At 40.0% G+C, this 18727-nt stretch overlaps 1 protein-coding gene across 1 annotated transcript in view; it reads left to right on the forward strand.

The window, feature by feature from the left end:
* Positions 1-18727, forward strand: part of LOC120998109 (collagen alpha-1(XIX) chain-like) — a 378018-nt gene that overhangs the window by 256047 nt on the left and 103244 nt on the right. The window contains exons 21-22 of the mRNA XM_040428629.1: positions 8486-8521; positions 8646-8690. Of these exons, the coding sequence (XP_040284563.1) occupies positions 8486-8521; positions 8646-8690 (81 nt within the window). The remainder of the gene's footprint in view (positions 1-8485; positions 8522-8645; positions 8691-18727) is intronic.

An 18727-nucleotide genomic window follows, 5' to 3' on the forward strand; every position in this document is an offset into this window, starting at 1 on the left:
GGTCTGTACTGTATATATATACAGCAGAGAAGGAAATTGTGGGGGCATTACATTCAATACATATCTCTGGGACTGTACAGACTATATGGACTATGCAGGGGAGGAAGGGGTTTACAACTTATAATTGCAATGCATCATGGGAAATTTAGGTGCTTGATTGTCTGATGTGAGCTCCTGACCACCCACAGCAAGGAAAGAAAGAAAGATACATGGTAGCTAAAATACGATTTATATGTTAAAGAACCTATGTGTTGACTTCAGATGTTTAAGATATTTAAAACAAATTGATCTTCAAAGCAAATCACTCACATATACTTGCAGAACCACGTAGACCATACCAGAAAGCCCCAATTTAGCTACTACCTAATACTCACACAGAGATATGGCTCTTTTAATGCTAAAATCAATATTATTTCTCGCTTCTAATCTGATCCTGTCCTACTAGCTTAGGTCAGATTCTCAAACTGTGTTTACTTTATAGTTCAAAAAATGCATTTGATAGCAATTTTAAAAATAATGCTCTTTTGTCTAACACTCCATAGTATAGGTGTGGCACTTCCATTTACTAAATAGTAGTGTTGCGCAAACCCGAACTGTAAAGTGTTCAGTGTTCGGGCATTTAATAAAGCTTTTGAAAGGCTGCAGGGCAGCCAATCAACAAGCTTTTAAGCTGTGGGCACTTAAAAGCCATCACAGCCATGCCTATTAATGGCATGGCTGTGATTGGCCGGTGCATCATGTGAACCAGCATCTACACAAGCTGGATCATGTGTGGCATCGCCCATTAGCTCTGAGTAGTGCAGGGACAGGAAGCAGGCAGCTGAAGCAAGGGAGAGTGTTAGGAATCTGGCTATTTGTTTTATGGTGACCCATAATGATTTTTTTGGTTGCAATACACCAGCCTTGCACCCCTTAAACAGAAATATAATAATAAATTTGGCTGTTAGTTCTGTGGGTGACCTATACTGATTTTTTTTGTGGGTGCAATGCACCGTTTTTGTGCTGCTGTGACAGGGACACGATAGCAGGGAAGACAGCCCGATGCCTTCCTTAGGCATTGTGGCTGCCTTCCACGAGAGCCTGTGAGATCCAGCCCCCTATATTCTATAGTGCAATATATTTGTTTTTGACCCACGCTTGTATTGAGCGCGCAATATTTGCATATTACGCGATCATTACCTTGCCGATTTTCGCTTTAAAAAAAAGAATGTAGAATATAACGAATATACGAATTAGTGAATATAATAGTGTATGCCAACCAAAATAGTACCAATCTAACCGTCACCTCATCCCACAAAAAATGAGCCCCTACCTAAGACAGTCGCCCAAATATAAAAAAAAACTATGGGTCTCAGACTATGGAGACACTAAAATATGAGTTTTTTTGGTTCAAAAATGATTTTATTGTCTTAAATGTAAAAAAAAATAAAAAAGTAGACATATTAGGTATCTCCACGTTCATAACAACCTGCTCTATAAAAATACCATATGACCTAACTCCTTGGAGGAATACCGTAAAAAAATAAAATACAAACGGTGTCAAAAAAAGCCATTGTTTGTCACTTTACAACACAAAAAGTGTATTAGCAAGATAAAAAAAAGTCATATGCACCCCAAAATAGTGGCAATCAAACCATCATCTCATCCCGCAAAAATGAGCCCCTACATAAGACAGTCACCCAAAAAAAAATCTATGTATTTCAGAATATAGAGACACTAAAAAATAATTTTTTTCAAAAATGCTTTATTATGTAAAACTGAAACAAACAACCAAACAAGTAGTCATTAGGGATCAGCGAATTGACTTCAGATGAAACATCCGAAGTCAATTTGCATAAAACTTCGTTCTAATACTGTACGAAGCAGGAGCTCCGTACAGTATTAGAATGTATTGGCTCAGATGAGCCAAAGTTATTGCTTCACGAAGTCTCGTGAGACTTTAATTTGTACTGTTCGGTTCAGTTCGGGAAATGTTTTTTTACAGTATAAATTAATTTATGAAGTTATTGCGCGAAGTCACGCTAGACTTCGCAAACTAATAACTTCGGCTCATCGGAGCCAATACATTCTAATACAGTACAGAGCTGCTGCTCCGTACAGTATTAGAACAAAGTTTTATGCGAATCGACTTCGGATGTTTCATCCTAAGTCGATTCGCTCATCCCTAGTTGTCATATTCGGTATTGTCGTGTCTGTAACAATCTGTTCTATGATGATGATCTAACCTGTCAGATGAACATGTGTAAATAACAAAAATAAAAATGGTGCCAAAAAAGCTATTTTTTGTTACCTTGCCTCACAAAAACTGTAATATAGAGCAATCAAAAATCATATGTACCCTAAAATAGTACCAACAAAACTGCCACCTTATCCCGTAGTGTGCAAAATGGGGTAATTTTTGGGGGAGTTTCTACTCTAGGGGTGCATCAGGGGGGCTTCAAATGGGACATGGTGTCAAAAAAAACAGTCCAGCAATATCTGCCTTTCAAAAACCGTATGGCATTCATTTCCTTCTGCGCCCTGCCGTGTGCCCGTACAACAGTTTCCGACCACATATCGGGTGTTTCTGTAAACGAAAGAATCAGTGTAATAAATATAGATTTTTTTTTTGGCTGTTAACCCTTGTTTTGTTAGTGGAAAAAAATATATTAAAATGGAAAATCTGCCAAAAAAGTGAAATTCAGAAATTTTATCTCCATATTAATTCTTGTGGAACACCTAAAGGGTTAACATAGTTTGTAAAATCAGTTTTAAATACCTTGAGGGGTGTAGTTTCTAAAATAGGGTCATTTTTGGGTTGTTTCTATTATGTAGGCCTCACAAAGTGACTTCAGACTTGAACGGGTCCTTAAAAAGTGGGTTTTGGAAATTCTCTTAAAAATATCAAGATTTGCTTCTAAACTTCTAAGCCTTTTAACGTTCCCCCCCCCCCCCCCAAAAAAAAAAAATTGGCATTCACAAAACTATCCAAACATGAAGTATGGGGAATGTAAAGTAGTAACTATTTTTGGAGTTATTACTATCTATTATAAAGGTAGAGAAATTGAAATTTGGAAATTTGCTAATTTATCCATATTTTGGGTAAATTTGATATTTTTGTATAAATAAAAATGAAATATTTTGACTCAATTTTACCACTGTCATAAAGTACAATATGTCACGAGAAAACAATCTCAGAATAGCCTAGATAAGTAAAAGTGTTTTAAAGTTATTTCCACATAAATTGACATGTCAGATTTGCTAAAAATGGCCTGAGCAGAAAGGTGAAAAATGGCTTGGTCCTGAAAGGGTTAATATAGTTAATCCGTCTGTTAGTTCGGTGGGTGACATATTCCCATTTTTGATGTGAGGTACACCTGCACTGCATACGTGACAGGATTTTTTTTTTTATATAGTTAATCCGTCTTTTAGTTCGGTGGGTGACATTATACCCATTTTTGGTGTGAGATATACACTCACCTAAAGAATTATTAGGAACACCTGTTCTATTTCTCATTAATGCAATTATCTAGTCAACCAATCACATGGCAGTTGCTTCAATGCATTTAGGGGGGTGGTCCTGGTCAAGACAATCTCCTGAACTCCAAACTGAATGTCAGAATGGGAAAGAAAGGTGATTTAAGCAATTTTGAGCGTGGCATGGTTGTTGGTGCCAGACGGGCCGGTCTGAGTATTTCACAATCTGCTCAGTTACTGGGATTTTCACGCACAACCATTTCTAGGGTTTACAAAGAATGGTGTGAAAAGGGAAAAACATCCAGTATGCGGCAGTCCTGTGGGCAAAAATGCCTTGTGGATGCTAGAGGTCAGAGGAGAATGGGCCGACTGATTCAAGCTGATAGAAGAGCAACGTTGACTGAAATAACCACTCATTACAACCAAGGTATGCAGCAAAGCATTTGTGAAGCCACAACACGCACAACCTTGAGGCGGATGGGCTACAACAGCAGAAGACCCCACCGGGTACCACTCATCTCCACTACAAATAGGAAAAAGAGGCTACAATTTGCACGAGCTCACCAAAATTGGACTGTTGAAGACTGGAAAAATGTTGCCTGGTCTGATGAGTCTCGATTTCTGTTGAGACATTCAAATGGTAGAGTCCGAATTTGGCGTAAACAGAATGAGAACATGTATCATCCTCTGATGGCTACTTCCAGCAGGATAATGCACCATGTCACAAAGCTCGAATCATTTCAAATTGGTTTCTTGAACATGACAATGAGTTCACTGTACTAAAATGGCCCCCACAGTCACCAGATCTCAACCCAATAGAGCATCTTTGGGATGTGGTGGAACGGGAGCTTCGTGCCCTGGATGTGCATCCCTCAACTCTCCATCAACTGCAAGATGCTATCCTATCAATATGGGCCAACATTTCTAAAGAATGCTATCAGCACCTTGTTGAATCAATGCCACTTAGAATTAAGGCAGTTCTGAAGGCAAAAGGGGGTCCAACACCGTATTAGTATGGTGTTCCTAATAATTCTTTAGGTGAGTGTACGTGCACTGCATATGTGACAGGGAAATTAATCTGACTATTAGTTTGGCCGGAGAGAAAGAGTAAGTACCCCCCTACCCACCTGCGATCCCTGGCACTGAATGCCAGCATTTCAAAATTCCTGGCCTTTGAAATGCTGTCATTCCCTCTGGTGGAGACAGAGACTTTTAAAAACCTTATGGTGGTGGCTGTCCCACAGTACGTGGTTCCCAGTCACCACTACTTTTCCAGGCGAGCCATCCCTGCCCTGCACGACCAAGTGGTGGACAAAATAAGGTGTGGACTGCGCAACACCATCTATGGAAAGGTCCACATAACTACCGATATGTGGACCAGTAAGCACAGGCAGGGATGTTATGTCTCCCTAACTGCACACTGGGGAAATGCAGTGGTGGCTGGGCCTGAGGCAGATAGCAGTTTGGCGCATGTCCTAACGCCTCCAAGGATTGCAGAACATTTCTTCTTGCCTCCTGTTGCCTCCTCCTTCTACTCAGCGTAACACCTTCACCACCAACTTCAGCAAAGCCAGGGGGAAATGACAGCAGGCTGTTTTGAAACTCATCTTTTTTGGGGGAAAATCTCAAACCGCGCAGGAGCTGTGGAAGGGGAATGGAACAACTGACTGATGAGTGATTGGTGCCGCTGAGCCTCAAGCCTGGCCTGGTGGTGTGCGATAATGGACAAAATCTCGTGGCAGCTCTGGGGCTATCCGATTTGATGCACATCCCTTGCCTGGTGCATTTGCTGAGTTTGGTGGTGCAGAGGTTCCTGAAAAATTACCCCGATATGTCAGAGCTACTGCAGAAAGTGCGGGCCATCTGTTCGTGCTTTTGGCGTTCTCACCCTGCTGCTGCTCGCCTGTCTGTGCTGCAGCATAACTTCGGCCTTCCTGCTCACCGCCTCATATGCGACATACCCACAAGGTGGAACTCCACCTTGCACATGCTGGAGAGACTGTGCGAGCAGCAGCAGGCGATAGTGGGTGAGTCGCTCTGCGGAACAGAACCACTTCACCACCAACAAGTGGGCCTCCATGTGCCGTGTTGCGCTGTTTCAAGTACTCCACCAACATGGCCAGTGCCAATAATGCAGTCCTCAGCGTTACTATCCCACTTCTATGTCTCCTTGAAAAAACACTTTGGACGATGATGGAAGAGGATGTGGCACAGGAAGATGAGAAGGAGGAAGAGGGATCATTTCCACGGTTATCAGGCCAGTCATTCACAAGTGGCTCGGAGGGTGGGTTCCTGCACCAACAGAGGCTAGGTACACAACTGTCCAGCCAGGGCACAGTTCTGCAGGATGAGGAGGAGGAGGATGAGGAGTAGGAGGAACCGTGTTCACAACAGGGTGGCACCCAAAGCAGCTTATGGGCATCAATGGAGCATGGCTGGGGGATACAGAGGACACAGAAGATACACCTCCCACAGAGGACAGCTTGTCATTGCCTCTGGGCAGCCTGGCACACATGAGCAACTAAATGCTGCAGTGCCTGCACAAAGACTACTGAGTTGCCCACATTCTAACCAATGCTGATTACTGGGTGGCCACCCTGCTGGATCCCTGCTTCAAGGACAACGTGCTGTCATTAATTCTGTCACTGGAGCATGATCGGGAGATGCGCGAGTACAAGCACACGCTGGTAGACATGCCGCTAATGGCATTCACACCTGACAGCGGCGGCTCAATGGAAGCACATGACGAAGGCAGAGGAGGAGGAGGATGAAGAAGCCGCCAACATCGCTGGGGCACCGCCAGAACCTCAGATGGGAGGGTTAGTATGGCTGAAATGGGGAAAAGCTTTGTCAGCACGCCACAAAAACCAGCTCCACCAGCTGATACAGAATGTTTTAGCAGGAGGCAGCATTTCAGCAACATGGTGGAACATTACGTGTGCACATGCCTACATGTACTGACTGATGGGTATGCCCCATTCAACTTCTGGGTCTCCAAATTGGGCACATGGCCTAAGCTTGCCCTTTATGCCTTGGAGGTGCTCGCCTGCCCTGCAGCAAGTGTATTGTCCGAACATGTGTTTAGCACGGCAGGGGGATAATCATAGTCAAGCGCAGTCGCCTGTCCACAGCCAACATGGACAAGCTCAAGTTCATTAAATTGAACCAGGCATGGATCCCACAGGACTTGTCCGTACCTTGTGCTGTGACCTTGTGCTGTGTAGACAAGTTTACTGGCTGTACCCAGCCATTGTTATACTCCAGTGCACTTTATCTTTGCATTCTCTTTTCTATTTCCCAATATTTTTGGGTCTTCCCAAATATATTAAAAAAAAATAAAAAATAAAGTAAAAAAATAAAAATATTAAAAAACTGTGTTGGCTACCTCCTCCTCCTCCACTGCTGCTTCCACCTACACAGCCACGTCCTCCTCCTTCTCAACCTCCTATTCCAGTTTGACCTCCGCCTCCTAGTTCAAGATTATTATATTTTATTTTTTTCTATTCTATGTTATTTTAAGTCATTTCCCTATCCACATTTGTTTGAAGGGCAACTGTCCTGCTCTATCCCCCATTTTGCTTCCTTTTGCAGCCCTCTAGCCCTTACTATGACTATATTTACAGCCATGTTAGTGCACCAAAGTTCAGGTCCCTATTGAGTTCAATGGGATTTCTGTTCCCGAACCCAAACTTTGACCCAAAGTTCGGCCGAACCCGGCGAACCCGAACATCCACAGGTCCACTCATCATCCCTACTAAATAGTAAAAAAAAAAGCAGTGTACTTAAACTTTTTACAGACAGTACTCCTGATGTAAATACGTAAAAGTTCAGCAAAAATCATAAAGGAAATGTTCATAGAAAATGCTCTTAAAACTGTACCAAAAGATGTCACACCTGGTTTTGGTTATAAAGGAGCAGTACCTATTATGTTTATATTTGGATGCAAAACTGGGAAAGGGATGATTTCAATATATATATATTTTTTTTACACTACAACTTTTAGTCCCCCTTCGGGGGCTAGATAATGTGATCTTCTGATTGCTTGTCCCATATACCACAATAAAATAATAGAATACTATTGATCCATGTTTTGCACACAACTTTAGAGACAGTTAAGCATGACAGGCCGAGGAATATTTAGAAGGCCTATAGTTGTCATAGTAACTCATCAGAAGCTTGCCGGGACTCCGATCAAAAGGCAGAGGGTTCCTATGGTATATGAGTAGTTAAGTTACTGGGTTAGGCGTCATCACCTATCCTGGTCATTGTAGCCAGGTGCTGGCTGTATTATACATCCAGCACCCACCATTTATGGACAGGCTAAGTACAGTATAGTAGCCGCTCCATGCATTCCCTTAACCATAATTATATACATGTATGTGATTATGCATTAATAGTTTAAATAGATAGAAAAACATATAGTCACCTTCAGAGTTGACTATTTCTTTTTTTTACGTTTTTAAGCCCCTCTGACCTTGCTGCCAACTTCAGTGGTTTTTTTGGGGGGGTTTTCAGCCACATCAGTATCATCCAACATTTAATGTGACTACATTTCCCCTCATTAGTTAATAGCTATATAAGTGTGTAATATACTAGTAATGTAATATTAATAAATATTAGTAAGTATTAAATTAAAGCATGTTGCAGTTATAGGAATATTTACTGGTTCTAGTATAATTTAGTGCTGTGGAGTTTTCTAAAGTCAAAATGCACAATATTACATCTAATCCATTTTCTATTATTCCCAACTGTAATCCTTTTCTGTATTTACTCAATAAAGTAACATTTGTTAAACTATTTCCATGGAAATAAAATACAATTTTTGATACATTTTATTTTGTTTGTTGAACGAGATTTCTATCAGTTTTGCAACTTGCAGACTTTGATAAATTGTCCCTATAATCACCCTTACTGGGTACACAGTGTGCGCTATTTCATAGCTTGATGAGGAAGGAGAACTGATGATCTAAAACTCAAGTGCGGCTATGCAATGCAATTCAACTACTAAAATTCCATATATCATTTCTAGGGAAGAAACGGAAATGATGGATTACCAGGTTCACCGGTGAGTCATGTTTAATTTCATTGCTTGTAATAACTTCAGTGAACAAACAATAACATTTCTGTTGCAATTTTCAATCTTTTTTTCTACAAAATCTTTTAAATAAATGACTCTTTCTATTTTTCAGGGAGCCCATGGACGACCAGGTGACAGAGGTCCAAAAGGAGAACGTGTAGGTGTTTAAGAGTATTTTCTTGTTTTACTGACATCTGCATGAACAGCTACAGCCAACAGCTATCAGTTGAAATTGCCCACACATTTGACATAGTAGTGGTCGTATATATTACTTATTTTTCACATGGGGAAAATGTTACTTTAGAAAATGTAAACCATGTGGCTAAACTACTAATTGCATACGCCAAGGAGGGCAATAAGTTTAGGGGTTGTTTTTGCGTTACAGCTCTTCAAATTCCCTGTTTTCTTGCACACAGATATAGAGTTACACTCTGCATCCATCATAATTCATTCATTTATGTGCTTATATATTCCATAATGAGTTTTTTTTAAGAAAGATTGAAGCTTCCGCTTTCTCATACTTAATCCTTTGCTTTCCTTGCTGTAAGGTTAGATGATACAATTCTGGCTCCCAATAGCCAACACTAGGAGGATCTTTCTACATACAAGTTTATACAGCTCCCATTGAACTCAATGCTAAATGTGCTGGATGTGATAAGGGTTAGAGTAATACATTAAAAGTCCTCACTTCTGAATCCATTCTGGAGATCATGTGACCAACAGTCTGACCATCGGACTGATACAACATCTGCTGTGCCAGCTGTAAGTCTCTATGTAAGTCTACGAGAATCTCATAGATTTGCGTAGATAGGCTGATTTCAATGTAGTACGGTGGTCAGATTGTAGACCAAATGATCCTTAAACACTGGGAACATATACAGAGGTAAGCTCTTTCATTGTACTACCCTAACTCTTTTCAAAGTCACAAATGTTTGCCCTAATAAAAAGTAATCCAAAGTGCATCTATGAGGCCAACCTGGTGGTGTCTGCATGTAGTAAACATTTTATAGGTACCGTACCTTTATGGATGTGTAAAAGAAAGAAGCAGGTTTAAAGATGTATATTAGAATCATGGTACTAACCTTTATAAAACTCATGAAATTCACCAGCACAAATTTTTTACCTAAAAATGCAGTGATACTTTAGTCACCACTTTGGGGAGTGTAGGGATTTCCTCAAAGATGTCTAGAATTCTTGGAACAGAAGGAGAGGATTTGGTTAATCTGCCCATAAACCAGCGGCCATATAACATAATGATCGGCACTAGTTCAGTAGAAGTAAATGGAGCAATGATGAAGAATGATCGCTAGTACGATCATTAGTCCCCAGTTTGCATATTGTCAGAAGCAGATCCTTTGTTTACAAGAGGTGATTTGCTGCCTACAAATTATTTTAATACCCACATAAAAGACAAACCATTTATCAGCTGATCATTGGCCTGTGTGTTGTGAATTGATGAGCAGTTCATATGGTTTTGAAAATCCCAGCTAATATACATATGGATTTTATTGATTTAAATATAAAAAAAGAATATGTAGTAGTAATATCGAGTAATATCTAGTAGCAATTTGAAATGGCAGTAGTACAGACTTCTGATCGCCTTCATCCTCTTGCAATGTGCTGTACTCAGTTTTTCCCATGTTCTATCTGTCATATGATTTCAAAAGAAATGTTTATTTGACTGATGATTACTGATAATTCATGCACAATTCATAGCACGGTAGATTTTAGCAAATAGGCCAACATCATGCGGCCAAGGTGTAGGCCTGCTGTGAATAATTTGTATGTTCAGTTCCAGGAGAAGTAGTCTCATTAGATGACCATTTATCTGTAGCTACAAATGTAAATGAATATAAAAACTGTTTTATTTAATTAGTGTCATTTTAAAGGGGCTTTTCAAGTTTTATTTCTGTTGTGCTCTATTTTCTGTAGAAGTGTTGTTTGAGTTGTCTGATTTCTCTCATTATTGACAATGAAGCTGGTAGAGATGGATGCTCCAAATTAGAAAGCTTATGACTCCCTGGGCTCCAATTCATGACTCATTAATTCATGACATTGAGCACGCTGATGCATGTGTAATTAGCAGTGTTTGTGTATCCCTGGTGGCTGTGGTTCTGCTAGCCTTTGTACACAGTGCTCTTCTCAATAAATACTCTTTGCCTCATCATAGGAATCAAACTTGCATATATTTGCCAGGAATGAGATGCAGTAACCACAGGTACTATTCATGTAGCTTAATCCTTTCAAAACACTTAGGGCTCATGCACACAAATGTATTTTATTTCCGTGTCCGTATACGGAACCATTCATTTCAATGGGTCTGCAAAAAAAACGGAAGTTACTCCGTGTGCATTCCATTTCCGTATGTCTGTATTTCCGTTCCGGAAAAAAATAGAACATGTCCTATTATTGTCCGCATTACGGACAAGGATAGTACTGTTCTATTAGGGGCCATCTGTTCCGTTCCACAAAATACGGAATGCACACGGATGTCATCATCGGATGACATACGGTCATGTGCATGAGGCCATAGGATGAGATTTAGAATATACCTGTGTGTGCTTTTCATTATTAAATGGAATACTGTTAAATGTAGATTATTTTTTTATTTATTTATTAAAAAAGGAAAAAGACATTGAGAAATGAGCTTATGGCATACAAAGGAATTCAATAAATGATCAACAAGGGAAATGAATGGTTGCTACAGTGGCGCTCAGTGGATGCTGTATGTATGAGCAGCGGTATCGCGGCAGAACCACAAAAATCTGCCGCACAGAGGAGGCAATATGAATAATTATGATACTGCGCTTGGGACGTACCTGTATATTTTAAAATAACATAATACGTCCCAAGCGCAGTATCATAATTATTCAAATGATCAACAAGCATGACAGGTCAAGCAAATTTTTCAACAAGCCTGTAGTTATATTCTGCATATATTTTTTCTCTTTAGCATACATTTGGGCAATATAGATCAGGTTAACATTGCAGCTGCTGTATTGTGGAGTGTAGTTGACTATGCTTTTCAGTATGACTATATATAATAAAAATGGCAGACATAAATTTTAAACCAGAAGAATTTGGACAATGGTATTTCAGCCATTTTGACATGGTCCCTCCATACAAAAGTAATTTGACTCTTGACTGATAAGAAGTTACATGGTAGCTTGTTACCTCATTATTTCATGGCGAATTAAGGAAGTAAAAGATCAATTTTGAATTTTGGTAGCTGTTACAGTATCTAGAGAGAAAGAAGCAGTCCAAGGTTTTTCTTTCTTCTTTCAGCAGCGATGTTCAGAATCCTTCTATTGGCTTGTCAGCAGGAAGAGTAGCATATGTTATAACCCTTGTAGCTGGTCATAGGTACTCTAAATATGTAGTCCAATAAACTGTCAATGTGAAGCCAACAACACCAACAGTCCTAATAAATGACTGCAGAATGATTTACTTGGTAAAGAATAATTCCTTCACAATATCTAGCCAAGTCAAGAACAAAGATAATGACCAAAACATACTGCAAAGGCAATCCAAGAGATCCTTAAGAGGGTTGTCCCACAAATAACATTCCACAGTTTTCAAACTAGCACTTGGATCTAAATACTTTTGTAATTTCTATTTAATATATCTGTATAGCACCTCCTGCTGTTTGCTCTTTTTCAAATTTCTTTGTTCTGCTCACTAAGATGGAAGCACATGCTCTGGTCTGTCTTTTAACTGCCACTTGTGGCATCAAGCTAGCAGCTCAGGGATAAATGACATGTTTCCTGAGCTGCTAGCTTAAAATAAATCTAGCAGAGCAACTGGAGTAATGAATGGGGAGATGTCTGGATTCATGCAAGGTACTGGGCTGGTTCTAGCATTGTTATTTACATCAATCATGGGATAACCCCTTTAAGTTAAGAAAGGTAATATTCTTTAAAGGCCAGTTCAATCACTTGACCTCAATCTGATTGAGCATGCTTTCAGTTACGGAAGCCTGAAGTAAAGGCAGAAGGACTCACAAACAAGAAGCAACTGAAGGATTTGCAAACCATCTCAAGTGAGGAAAGTCAGCATTTAGTGATGTCCATTGGTTCCAGACTTCAAGCAGTCATTGACTAAAGGAATTTGTGTTCACTGACTAATATTTATGATTATGTTAGCCTATGAGCATGTGAAAATGGAAGAACTTTAAGGAGATGGCTTTCATTCCTAAACAATTAAAGGGATATTCCAGTGTTCAGCTGAGAAATTTGAAAGAAGAGTGTAGGGTTATTCAAGGACTGGCTGAAAATGGGTTGTCCATTTACTGATATTGATAACCTATCCTTAGGATAGGACATCAATTTCACATTGGCGGGTGTCTGACTCCCGGCACCACCGTTGATGAGTTGTTTGAAGAGAACGCACAGCTCCTTTATCTTTACCTGCTCACCATCAATATTGCAGCAGCAAGTAGGTGTAATTACAGCTTCTTTATCCTTCTCCATTTGCTTAAATGGGACAGTGTGCAAATGTTCCTTCTCCTTAAAGTTAAGGGGACGTAGGAGCTGCTGTAGGATAGGTCATCAATGTTGGTAACTGGACAGCCCCATTGAAGTAGCCCTGTAAAAAAAATAAAAGTGGCCCCATGTTTTAGGTGGATCCAAGCTGCCATAAGGCAGGGCATATACAAGTAGGTGTGGCCAACACAAGCAGACAGGGTCAGCAATACCACAGTACAGCAGTCCTCCTCCTCAGCCAGTTTTCACTAATTAATATACGGAGGAAGGGGCTGAGAAGGTTAAAAATGGGCCTTAAACCACCAAGTCAACCGTATGTTCAGCATCCTACCTTGTCTATTACTTCCAGTGCTGTTCTCTTTCCTCATCTTCTCCATTTGGACCAGACCGTCATGACAACTTCTTTCAGCCATATTTTGTTTCTGCAGAGTTTGACGCATAAAAATCCTAAATTCCTCCTTTTTCTTCACCCTTCTCCACCTTACAAATTCCTCATTCTAGTGCCCCAACTGTGTCACCCTGCTGTCAGCCACTAATACTATACCCACTGTACTCCCCAGTGCCCCCAAACATGTAATTGCTGAAAAAAACAGTGCTGCCAATAGTAGTAATGCCTTCTACAGTGCCCCCATTAATAATAGTGTCCCCTAGAGCAGCTCTAGCAATAGTAACTTCCACTATTACTCCCTTAAAGGCAGAGATCCCTCCATTTTCACCCAGAAAGCCCCCTGACTTGAGCATCGGAGCAGTTCATGCTCCGATGCTCTCCTTTGCACTGCGCTAAATCGTGCAGGGCATAGGCATTTTTTGGAGATCCGGTGACATACCGGGTTCTCCATGGGGCTGCCAGGAAGCCCGATGACCTCACTGGCACTAATGGGCGAGATTTTGTGCTGCCCTAGCCAGTAAAACGGCTGGGGAAGCGCTAAAGCCCGCCCATCAGAATCGATGATGTCACCGAACACACTGCCAGGCGGAAGCTTCTGCCCGGCAGTGTGTTATGATAAACAAAAGAGCCCGTGCCCTGCGCGATTTAGCGCAGGGCAAGGGAGCGCATCGGAGCATGAGATGCTACGATGCTAGCCTCAGGGGGGCTGCCTGGGTGAAAATAAGGGTATGTCCGGGTTCAGCTCTGAACCCGGACAACCCCTTTAAGAAAAAAATAATGCAACCATAGTGCCCCAATAATGTCTCTATAGTGTCCCATTATTAAAGATGTCCCCATAAAGCCCTCAGTGTTAATAAAGTCCCCTATTGTGCCTCCTGCAATATTAATGTCCCCTCAGCAATAATGATGCTTCATATAGTGCTCCCAGTAATAATACCTCTGTATTGCCACTAATAATAATATTGTCCCCTGTAGTACATCCATAAATAATAATGCCTGTTTAACAACAGAAAACAGATTCATATGACTTGATAAATTCCCCCCAAAGTGTTGTGTTGCCTGTGATGCAACTATCCTTGCTATTTTTCATAGGTAAATGCCATATGAAGATTATTGGACATTTGTCTCTTCTTTGCCTGTACTTTCTATTCCTGTTACATTATACTAGTATGCACAAGCTATAATCCTTTGTATATAGCTGGTTTTATTTTTATTTGCTTACAGGTTAATTGCAGTGATTATGTTGGTCCATCCATATCTAAACCTAATAGTTATTTTGTAGCGGGATGGTCATTCATAAGTAAAACCTGACAAAATACAGAACTATGAAGCAATTTTTAACTGAACTCGGCAATAACAAAGTTGTTGACTGAATGTAACATTTCATAAAGACAGAATGAACTATAGATCACCAGGGTAAGAGCGCAATGTTCTGTGCAGGACATAAAACACCACAAAGTCTCACCCAAAGGCTTGTGTGCCATTTAAGTGCCTTCCAAGTGGAATAAAAAAAAACATTGCAATTGCTTTACTGATAATTAACGACTTTCAAAACAGGAAACAGTCACTTATATGTCATAAATTTAGGAAGGTTTCCTTATGTGTTATGTACAGTCTTGGAAAGCTTTCTGCAGTAACAAAGCATAAGACAGGTTTGCTATAAAACAAAGGAGAGTTGTACATCCCCAAAATATGTATTTAAATGCACATATTTCACACCGTTATGATGAGCTGTAGTATGTCCACATGTTATTTGACATATAGTGTGATGCTTTACCATTCTATGACCTTTACCATCACATTAATCAACAGATACGGCGCTAAACAAATCTTCAGTTTTATAATCTTCTTTCTATGTCCCAAAGGGAAAGCATTTTAAAGGTAAAAAGGTGGTGAGCTCTTCACTACTAGTGTTGACGTAAATGATCAGTTTTCAGTAGGATGCCTCCTCTGTGGATGTGTCAATAAGTGCTGAGGGAATTGAGGAATGATGCAGAAGTGGTGTGATTATTTCCAATGCAGGTACTGATGTAAAAAACATATCCTAGGCAGAGCTGATGATTTCTGTCAGCCTTTCATCCAGATGCAGCAATAATGGAACTCCCTTAAGACGCAAGCCTAATACTAATACATTACAAAGCAAAGTAATTACCCACACAAGCTATTCTAGACTATCTAGTCACATCTTAGTACTGCACAATGTTAGAAATTAGTCATAGGTATGAATAAAGCGCCATTTACACATAGATCTCTTTACAATGGAATATTTCTGTAAATGGTCAGATAATCTCATAATAATCCTTTCCTTTACATGCCCCAGGCAATTGCCAACAGTAAATTGCTAGTCAAAGCAAGTAGATTCTACTTGCCCCAGGCAATAATTGCCAACTAAAATTGCTTTTAAAAGAAAGCAGATTCTACTTGCCCCTGGCAATACTTAGAAACTAAAATTGCCAGTAAAAGCAAGCAGATACATATTGGAACATTATAGAACAATGCAGAGTCTCCCAGAGCCTATATAGTGTCACAAGATACTATATGCTTCTCCTTGGGGTTACCTGCATTCCAAAGTAAACAGTATTCTTCAAGGTTTTATAGAAATATTATCCAAAACATAGATCAAATGAGATTTATCTCATTTTTAGTAATGATGAAAATCCAGATTTCTTAAACACATTTCCAGTTTGATCTAAGTTAAAAGGATTGTCCCATCTTGGCCTTTCATAGCCAAAAAGGGAATAAACTCTGCTAGTACTGGCCTGGGGAGGTGGTGTTATGGGAATTTTTAAGCAGCCAACAATCCACTGTTTCCATGCCTCCTGTAACAGGGAATTTGTCACCATGAAAAGATTCAGCATAACTTGCATTTTATTCATTTATATTCCTGATCATTCTGAGCTTTGAAATCAAGGAGTCGGTCCTATCAGTGATTGACAGCCTTTCTTCTTTGGGCCCCATAGCAAGGATCAAACCAGGCCCCCCACACAGGATGGAAGGGTTTCCACCTAAACCCCTTTCAATGACCCTTGGGCCATTTTTTCCACTGCCTCATTTGCTAAAAGGTGTTCCTTTAGAGGTTAGAGTCCTGACCAAGTTTTCACCCCTAGTAGAAGAGGGGGTGATCCCAACTGGGCCCCCTCTTGCCTTGGGCCCCAAAGTAGTCGCCTGGTCTGCCGCTATGGTAGTTATGCCCCTAATACAGAGATAGCTGTCAGTTACTGATAGGATCGCTGTCCTGACTTCAAAGCCCAGGATTTTAAATTAATAAAAAACAAGTTCTACTGAATATTTTTTTCAGAAAACTATATATCTGCTCAGCTCTTCCTGCCCTATAACATGGTGCCTGGAGCTCAAACACCATGTTCACCATGACAGGTCCCATTTAAATCTGAGTTCAAGTTGCTGAAACTGCAACAGTTTTTGTAATGCAATGTGGTAAATCTGTATGTATATTATATGTATTAACCTATTGTTTAGAAATATGAAATAGTTCTGGGACAATTAACAATCTGCCCATCCATTCTGCCAAGTTCCTGTTAGTTTGTGTGCTTAAATGCATTTACTGCTTTTTTTCCCACATGGGCTGAGTACCTCTTATTCTTTAAGTAAAATGTTATTTTCCTTCAATGTTGAATGGTCTCCAGAGTGCCCCGACATATTTTCAAAAGCTTCTTGATGGACTTTTGGAACTCCATCTTAGTTGGTTATATGGAATAGTGGACGGTTTGTTGAAGAGGAACTATAAAACTAGATATGTAGTCAAATCTGCAGACAGCATCATATGGGGCAGAGAAAATATTCATTACAAGTTGTACTTTTTTCATTTTAAATTCTTTAACATTCTGGGCATTGAATTCAAGGAGGTGGTCCTGTGAGTGATTGACAGACTTGCTTGCGTACAGAGATAGGTGTCCTTGACTTCAAAGTCCAGAATGAGCAGGAATTTAGATGCATAAATTACAAGTTTTACTGAATCTTTTGCCAAAAAACTATATATCAATCTGAACAGCTCATCCTGCTCTGTAATAAACAGGTTCCCTTTAAAAGTATATTGGCTATTTAGGAGGACAGAGTGAATAGTTTTGGAACACCTTGGTTCCTCTATCAGAAATGTTACATAAAGTTCTTAGTATTTACAGTATTATGTTCAAAGTGCATGTAGTGGGCATGAGTAGAGACATTATTTTGACTGTATTGCCAAGTAGCATGCAGCCATTTCTTTTATTTTCTATGGCTTCAAAGACTGTGTAAAAGGGAACTTTAATGCAATTTAGTGTAATCTGTAGGCAGCATGTTATAGAACAAGATGAGATAAGAAGATTGATATCTAGTTTTGTGAAAAAAGATTCAGTATAAATTTCATTTCCTGCATTTAAATTCCTTCTCATTCTGAGCTTTGAAGTCAAGGAGGCGGTCCTATCAATGATTGACAGTCTTCGCCCTACAAAGACAGCTGTCAGTCACCGATAGAACCACCTCCTTGACTACAAAGCCCAAAGTGAACAGGAATTTAAATTAATAAAATATAAGTTCTATTGAATCTTTTCCCACAAAACTATATATCAATCTGCTCAGCTCCTCCTGCTCTATAGCATGCTGCCTGCAGATTACACTGCTTTGTCATGGTGACAGGTTCCCTTTAAAAGCAACTTGTAAACATTAAATTGGGATACCAGAGTGAAAGAAGCAATAGCCTGTTAAATGGACCTAGTAAGTCCATTTTACTAGTTGAGAAAGTTTGCCCGAGTTACACTTAAAGGGGTAGTTCACCTTTCTAAACATTATCTACAGACCCCACAGAAAAGCCGAGCCAATGGTGGTAATCATATTTACGTTATCCCTGCCATTGGATTCCATCACTATCGCTGCCTTGGCTCTGAATGTCTCCTTGTTCCAACATTCAATTCGACATTGGGCATGTGAACATAGAAGGCAATGCAACATTTGACACTGCGACACTTAACCCAGTCACATGCAACATGGTTGACACATGACTGCTGGTTTAACATGGGGGTTTTCCAGAGGTGGCAGGGCAACTATAGAACCGGAACCCAGCAGCGGGGATAAGTATGAGTACCACTTTGGATCCTGCCACGCTATGGGGTCTATAGAAAATGTCTAGAAAGGTGAACAACCCCTTGAATGCCTATGCCTTCATGGTTGGTAATTTACTGCAATCAATCAAGGAACACTATACATAGAAAATATATATATAAAAATACACAATAACTAAAACAAATCAGTAATTCTTATCTTCTTATCGTCATATCCTTTAATACTATTGAGTCTCAAATTACAATCAAAACATAAATATATAAAGCACTT

Source organism: Bufo bufo, chromosome 4 (genome assembly GCF_905171765.1).
Source record: "Bufo bufo chromosome 4, aBufBuf1.1, whole genome shotgun sequence".
Lineage (NCBI taxonomy): Eukaryota > Metazoa > Chordata > Amphibia > Anura > Bufonidae > Bufo > Bufo bufo.